At 39.8% G+C, this 8,322-nt stretch overlaps 1 protein-coding gene across 1 annotated transcript; it reads right to left on the minus strand.

Annotated features, from left to right (window-relative positions):
- Window positions 1-6,408: 6,408 nt before the first annotated feature.
- Window positions 6,409-8,115, minus strand: LOC113773608. The gene is made up of 2 exons (XM_027318239.1): window positions 7,954-8,115; window positions 6,409-7,857 (listed from the first exon to the last, which is right to left on the minus strand). The coding sequence occupies exons 1-2, from the start codon at window positions 8,113-8,115 to the stop codon at window positions 6,409-6,411; spliced, it is 1,611 nt and encodes a 536-aa protein (XP_027174040.1).
- Between the last annotated feature and the right edge of the window lie 207 nt (window positions 8,116-8,322).

The raw sequence follows: 8,322 nt of genomic DNA on the forward strand, positions 1-8,322 counted from the left end.
AAATCCAAGGAGACAGTTGTGTATAAGAAAAGGACATGTTAGTGGAAATGATCTGGCCTCTTGTTTGAACTGGGCTCAGCCCCGTGTGTCACGTGTCAGGACTCTCTTCCAAATAGCCCAATAAAGGAAGTTGTTGGTGGGTCAAGCCCATATAATGTTGTACTTGCCCAATAGATTCAGGTTGGTCTTATCTATCTCAGGAGCCGCTATTGGGTCTACAGCGACAAACCAAAATGGTGGGGTTTACCTTTTCCTGTTTGTGGGTCTCGCTAGTCCTTCTGGGATAATTATATGATACAAAAAAGTCAAAATCATGGGAGGCAATCCGTAATCGCTGGTTAAAGTGATTGAAGTTTGACAAATTCCATAAAGAGAATAAATAATATGCTTTGCATTTTTCTTATGGGTAAATCCATGCCTCCACTTTAGTCGACCAGTGACTTGTATCAACCTTCAGTCGGTCGATGTTTGACTTTACTTTCCTTCCAATTGACTGGTCCTTGGACAAAAGAAGATTATTTGGAATAATTTTTTTTTTAAAAAAAATACTATAACACTTTTTTTGACATTACGTATATGAGATAAAAAAATAATTAAAAAAATATGTTAATAAATTTTTGTAAATAATCCATTATTCAAACTAACATACACTATAAGTTGTATACAAGTTCTTGAGACTACTTTTTAAGATTTCGAACCGCCTTTCAAAGTAGCATGCTTCCACATTACAAATAAAATATATGTTATGATATTATGTCTCTTTTTTTTTTTTGGTAGTAATGATATTATGTCTCTGAAAAATTGATTAATAATACCATGTACGACTATGTGAGCCTAATTAGATTACATAAAAAAAAAAAGGCCCTACTATTTGTTCTTCGATTTGTCTTCCCTTTTATTTGATAAATTCAAAGGACTAGATAATTTGTAAAACAATTTTGCGATCCCAGAACTCGCATTGTTTATATACATGTGGGTATGTATATATATATATATATAATTAGTTTACAAGTATGATGCCCATGTTGCCTCCCCAATTTTAGTTCCAACCAGATTTGGGAGCAGACTAGTAGCTGGGAAGCCGAAAATGGAGAGCAGAACATGTTCAACAACCAATAATAAAGTTCAAAAGTAAAAAGAACGCGTAAATGGAAATTGGAAATCGATCTTCACTTTGCCTGAAGAAGTCAGCTGCCTCCAAACGTTCATATATACTCTCCCTCACATGCTGTTGCGAGCATCTAACCAAAACTACACTTCAACTCGGATTCCGGGTTGGGGGGGGAATAGGGATCGATGCATGTTTTCCGCAGACCTCACTTTTTGCATTAAATGAGAAGTGTCACTTTTCTTTCTTGGGGTTTTACTTATTCAAAGACCAGAAATAAAGGCAGATCGATATACACATTTTATTTCCTGCCCCTTTTTGCTGAGACTGCAGGGCCAATTAATGGGGTAGGAACCGAAAACGAAAAGTAGAACTTAGATCCCAATGTTTACCAGCAGCCTCTCGTAATGCCAGGGAGTGCGGGAATCGACATTGTTGACTTGCACATTTCTTTAGGCAAATGCTAAACAGTAAACACACAGAAGCCACAAACTCTTACCAGTCCATTTCTCCAAAGTCCAAACCATTCCTTGCATCCACATTGCACTGGCTTTTAACAAAAAGACTTGGAAGAGGTGAAAGAAAAACATATAAACTTTCATGGCTTCATCGTATGCATTTATGCTTGTGCACCTCCATTCATTGTATTCTAACTACCCAAAATAAATGAAGTAACTAAACACAAGCATTTTTTGTCACTAGTATTGATTCGCATTCTACAGGTGGGACAAAGATTAAGGTGATAGAAACATAAAGACCAAAAGATAAAACATAAATGAGAAAAATAAGAAATTACTAGAAACTTTAGAGTTGAGATTATGCTGTAACATTTTTTTTTGATGTGATATATAATAGATAAAAAGATAATTAAAAAAATAAAAAATTAATTAAGAAGAATACATGTGATGAAATGTAAAAATTTTTTTTTTAAAAAAAACAAGACCTATCCAAACATAGTCAATTGTTGAGCATTTCAACGAACAACTTCACATGATACTATACTACTATTAGTAATACGACTTGTATTATTTTCCCTCAAGATATATGCCTTTCCATATTAGGTGGTTTATATAAACTGTCTAATAAGGAATTTTCTCACTAACAGATTCATTATCATCTTAAATCTTAATCTCCTTAGCAAATGGATTATATTGATTGTGAAACCATACCTAAATGTCTCAATAATTATCTCTCTTTGAAACACAAGAAGTTAACGAACGGAAATTTGTAGAACGTCTGGAAGGGAAGTTTATTGTTTAACTAATTATAGCAAACCCCGGATACCTCAGTGCAATTCATTAACTCCCATACAATTAAACTGACGTGTTATTTCCTTGAAGTGCCACTTGGTGCTTGCTTGGCTTCTTAATTGCCTGCCAACTGTTTTTGTCTGGATCAAAGTTCGGGTTTCCGTCCAAATTGGCAAGTTCCAAATTATGGTCGACGGATTTCATTTCCAAGTTTCAGCGATCACAGGCATTGAACTTTGTGTTTGCAGCTGGGAATTCTGCTGTCTTTCCCATTTGGCTGCCTAGCTTGCCAGCTACTCCTCTTGGGGACTTGATCTTTACTTCTTTTGCCACTGGCCTCAAATTTCAGCAAAATCTGTTGCTAAAGATCCCATCCACACATAACCCTGCCTAAGTATTGAAAATCCCAACTTCGCCTTCTAAAGTTGTGAATGGTCATTTTGTCTTCTTGATTTGTTGCATGCATGCAACATGCCAAGTGTCCTGTGTCGTAATTGTTGTGTGTGTGTGTGTGTTTTTTTTTTCTTTTGTTTTCATGCTGCCTTGGTCCCGCCAATGAAGTAGTTGTTTTTTAATTTTCTTTCACAAAGATTGCTAGATCGTTTTTCCAGGAACTTTGATATCTTGGCATCTAATTTGCATGCCAAATTTCATTAGGAGCAGACTCCAACAGAGGTACGTAAGGGTAGGGTTTTGGATGTATTTTTGTTGCGGGTTCAATGTCTCTTGACTTTGTTAATGGCTCCAAAATTTTTCTGTCGACTTTGCTTTAATTTCGTGGCTTGGTATTTGGATACAGGAATCATTTTATAACGCGATTTGGATCTTATATAACGTTTCTATACTGGTTGATGAGTAGTTTTACGCGTGAAACTTGTCGATTTTTGCTGAAAGATACAAAGGAAATAATGTTTGGATAATATGCTACAACTAATTAAAGAATACTCAACTTTCATTGTTCTTCGATAATAAATTTAGTTGAGCTCAATGCATGGCAAAAAAAAAATTCAGGACAATCCACTGATCGACAGAAATTGTGAATATTCTTAGAATAAGTGATATACCTTCTGGGATAGCAAGTAATTGAGGTTTCAATAAGTCTTAATAATTGAATTTATGAGCCAAAACTTTAGTGTTTTTAAACCAAAGGTATTTGAACATTGGGTGTATTCAACTCTTTTCTTTGCCGAACTGTTGTGGTTAACTTCCTGAGCAAGGAAGTATTAGGGAAAAGCAGAAAAGAAGTAAAGCAAGATTGAGAGAGAGAGAGAGAATATTAGAAAGAAGATCGGAAATGAAATGAGAGTGAAATTGATTTCCAAAAGCTGTTGAACAAATACATCCTTCGGTTATTTATACAAGACTATGCTTAATGCATGCAAAAACGTCCAGCTAACAGAAAAGATTCCTTCTAACTAACTCCTCCAGCTAGGATGCCAGCTTGGCATAACTGACGAATGATCTTCTTGGATTTTGCCAGGACATAACATTGCCCTCCCCTTCAAACAATCCTAGTCTCTAGGATTTAATTCTGGAAATTGCACTCGGATAAAGGACCAGTCTTCCCAAGTGGAGTCATCCTTGCCCAAATTCTCCCATTCAATCAACACTTGCTCAACTTCTTGACCCTTCCTGTAAATGACTCTTCTGTCTAGAATGGCCTTGGGAGCTACTTGAACTCTCCCTCCACAGTTGCTTGGGGGGGGTGTAGGATGGATTTGGCTCCCATTGGCAGACTTCTTAAGGAGAGAAATGTGGAACACGGGGTGCACTGAACATCTGGCAACTTTAGTCTATACGCCACTGATCCCACTTTCTGCTCAACCTGGTAGGGTCCATAATACCTTGCAGACAACTTCAGGCTTCTCCTCAAAACCACGGAAGTTTGTCTATATGGCTGTAGCTTGAGGTACACCCAATCTCCCTCCTTAAAATTCCTATCCGTCCTTCTCTTGTCCGCTAGTTGCTTCATTCTATTCTGTGCCTGCAACAAGTTTTCCTTGAGTAAGGTATTCCAATCTACCCTTTCTCTGGTCCAATCCTTCACTGCAGCAGCTAGTGTTTGCGTAGGTGATAGAGTGAGCTGTGAAGGTTTGTACCCATAGAGGGCCTGAAAGGGAGTCATGGACAGACTAGTATGGTAGTTAGTGTTGTACCATCACTCAGCCGTAGGTAGCCACTTCTTCCACTTTCCTGGTTGTTGCATGCACATACTCCTAAGGTAAGTTTCCACACATCTGTTGACACTCTCTGTCTGACCATCTGATTGGGGATGGTATGCAGAAGAGAAACTAAGTCTAGTTCCCAGCAATTTGAAGAGCTCCTACCAGAAAATGCTGGTGAAAACTCTGTCCCTATCAGACACAATGCAAGAAGGCAGTCCATGGAGCTTGAAGATTTGATCGAAGAAAACTTCTGCAATCCCCTTAGCCGTGTAATGAGAGGTTATAGGGATGAAATGTGCATACTTAGTGAACCTGTCTACCACCACATAGATGGCATCGCTTCTTAAGGACTTAGGCAAGCTTTCTATGAAGTCCATTGAAATTTGCTGCCAAGCTTGATCTGGGATGGCTAGTGGTTGTAGCAGTCCAGGGTATGGACAATTCTCAGACTTGCTCCTGTTGCAAATATCACACTTCTCCACGTAAACCTTTATATCCTTCCTCATGTTAGGCCAGTAAAAGAAAGGTTTCATCCTCTGATAGGTGTCTTGAATCCCTGAGTGACCACCCCAGCAGGTATCATGAAAACATGAAATCAGGTTTTGCCTGAGGTCAGATCCTGATCCTACAAAAATTATGTCCATGTGCCTTATGACTCCCTTTTGGTACGTGTACTCAGGGTGAGAGTTGGTACCTGTGGTCAAGGCTACCACCAACTCCTTGATACTATCATCACCAACATAACTGTCAAACACTAGCGAGAGCCACTGAGGTGCAACTGCTGACACTGCATGCACTTCTACCATCACATGTTCTTCTCTTTTCTTCACTCCATTCCTTCTGTTCTCCTAGAGAGAGCATCAGCCACCACGTTCTCTTTTCCCATTTTATATTGAATTTCATAGTCCATTCCCATCAACTTTCTGTTGTAATGGTGTAGTGATTTTCTGGTCAAGTAAGTACTTCAAACTCTCATGATCAGTTTTAATCACAAAGTGCCCTCCTAATAGATAATGTTTCCATTTCTGAACTACAGTCATTAATGATAGCAGCTCCTTCTCATATATGGACAAGGTCTGGTTCTTTTTACCCAATACCTGGCTCATATAGGCTATGGCCCTTTCTTGCTGCATCAAAACAGCTCCAATGGCAGCTTGGCTTGCATCAGTTTCCAAAACAAATGGCTTAGTAAAGTCTGGTAAAGCCAAGACTGGTGTAGTGCTCATAGCTTCTTTTAAGTTCCAGAATGCTTGATCTGTTTCTGTACTCCAAGTGAACTGCCCCTTCTTAAGCAGCTCAGTAAGGGGTCTGGCAATCACCCCATAGCTTTTCACAAACCTCTTATAGTAACCTGTCAACCCCAGGAAGCCTCTGAGTGCTTTAATATTGGTGGGGGCAGGCCAACACAGCATAACTTCAACCTTTACTGGATCAGCACTCACACCTGTCTCAGTGACTATGTGGCCTAAATACTCTATTTGATTCTGGCCAAATGTGCACTTGGACAATTTAGCATAGAGAGAGTGTGTTCTTAGGGTGTTCAATACTAAGGACAGGTGGTGTAAATGAGTGGAAAGGTCAGGGCTATAAATCAGGATGTCATCAAAGAATACAAGGACAATTTTTCTAATGCAAGGTTCAAATACAGAATTCATTAAGGCTTGGAAGGTAGCAGGTGCGTTTGTTAAACCAAAAGGCATAACAAAGAACTCATACAATCCAGAATGTGTTCGAAAAGCTGTTTTTGGAATGTCATCAGCAGCCATTCGAATTTGGTGATAACCTGATTTGAGGCCTATTTTGGAAAAAAATTTGGCTCCATGTAGCTCATCAAGGAGATCATCTATTATGGGAATGGGAAATTTATCTTTGCTGGTCAAGCTGTTCAATTGTCTGTAATCAATGTAAAGTCTCCAACTGCCATCTTGTTTTTCACCAAGAGAGCTGGAGAGGCAAATGGGCTATGACTTCTCTGAATGATACCAGAGGTTAACATTTCCTTGACTTGTCTTTCTATCTCTGTCTTTTGGGAATAGGGGTACCTATAGGGTGCAATTTTGAAGGGTCTAGCATCTGCTTTAAGTGGTATTTTATGGTCATGAGTTCTGGATGGGGGCAAGGTTTTTGGATAAGAAAAAATGTCCTCATATTCAGCCAGTAATTCAGTAAGAGAGTTAGGTACACTAGTCACCTGACAGTTGTGAACCTTCACCATGCAAGATTGTTGCAGAGCTTTTCCGACCCTGTGCCGGATGACTTTGCCAGCAGCTTCTCCTTTCCTGAGTTTCACCTGTGCCGTCTCAGAGTTCCCCTTCAATAGGACTTGTTCCCACTCTTTGTCAAAAGTTATCTGTAATGCTTTAAAATCGAATGTCAGGGGACTATACTTCTTCATCCAATCAACTCCAATTATCATGTCGTAAGGTTCAAGATCCAAAACAAATACATTATGCTCAAATTGATGGCCCTGGATCTCCCACGTTATCTGAGGCACCCACTGATCACAATGCAAAACTTTACCATCTGCAATTTTGACTTTGAAAGGTCTATGTTTCCTGATTTTCTCAGGATATAACAGTGCAACTGCAGGTCTGATAAAACAATTAGTACTCCCACCATCCACTAAAACTGATAGCTGATGATTACCATACAGTCCTTGCATTTTGATGGTGCTAGAAGACAACTCACCTGAGACAGAATGCAGAGCCAACACTACTGCTTGATCTGCATTAGTACCCCTGTACTCAATGACCTCCTCCTCTTTTCCCTTATCCGATTCATCCTCATCTATCAGCAACATGTGAAGCTCCTTGTTCTTACAAGTATGTCCAGGGGAGAACTTATCCCCACATCTAAAGCACAAATGGTGGTCCTTCCTGTACTGAAACTCAGAGGGTGAGATTTTCTTAAAGACAGGCTGCGAGTCACTCTTTTTCTTGGTTTCTTCACTATTGTTTAGTTGTATCCTCCTATTTCCATTGACGCCAGCGTGTCCCCCACTGAAACTAGATGGCAGCGGATTCCTATAAGCCACTCTATTATTTTTGAAGAATGCTTCCAAGAGGTGCTCCTGCCACCTAGCTTTCTCAAAAATCAATTGAAGAGAGTCTGGTTTGTGCATTTTCACAGCAGACTTGATTTCATTCTTTAATCCACTCAAGAAGCAGGAAACGTAATAGGATTCTGACAGATTGGGAACCTTAGCCATCACCAATGCTCTAAGTTCCTCAAATCTCTCCTGGTAAGCTAATACAGACGAGGTCTGTTGCAGCTTGTTGAATTCCTTAATGGCATCATCCTCTCCCAGTTCTCTAAATCTTCTACAAAGTTCCTCCTTAAATTCGTTCCAACCAACTCCTCCCTTGTCTCTTTTGAAGTTTTGGTATCATAGGTCATCTCGCTCTTCCAAGTGTAATTCTGCCATATCTACCCGGCTCTCTTCAGAGATCCTGCAAAGGTGGAAGAATTTTTCGCACTTCCTCACCCACTCCCTGGGGTTGCTCCCATTAAATTGGGGAAATTCCAGCTTGGGAACAGCCACAGTGTAGTGATTCCTCACTGCTACTCCCCCACTAGTTCCTCCTTCCACCATTCTCCCAGCTTGAGTCCCACTATTGTGGTTCGGGCTCCCCAGAATCCCCCTATCTCCATGCACACCCCGCAAAGTTATTGAACTGATTGCTCATATCCGCCATGAATGTCTTCATCTCCAATCTATTGGCTTCCAGCAGTGTCTTCATATCTTGGAAGGTATATTTCACTTTTTCTTCCAATGCTGCTGTAAAATCCAAAACGGTCT

The sequence above is a fragment of the Coffea eugenioides genome, chromosome 6 (genome assembly GCF_003713205.1).
Source record: "Coffea eugenioides isolate CCC68of chromosome 6, Ceug_1.0, whole genome shotgun sequence".
In the NCBI taxonomy this organism is placed as follows: domain Eukaryota; kingdom Viridiplantae; phylum Streptophyta; class Magnoliopsida; order Gentianales; family Rubiaceae; genus Coffea; species Coffea eugenioides.

What these genes read in the sequence shown, in the direction of transcription:
- LOC113773608 (XM_027318239.1), bottom strand. Translation starts at nt 8,115, where the DNA reads ATGGTGGAAGGAGGAACTAGTGGGGGAGTAGCAGTGAGGAATCACTAC. An exon ending in GGATCTCTGAAGAGAGCCGG is followed by an intron (nt 7,858 to 7,953) that starts GTAGATATGGCA and finishes AACGAATTTAAG; the next exon opens with GAGGAACTTTGTAGAAGATT.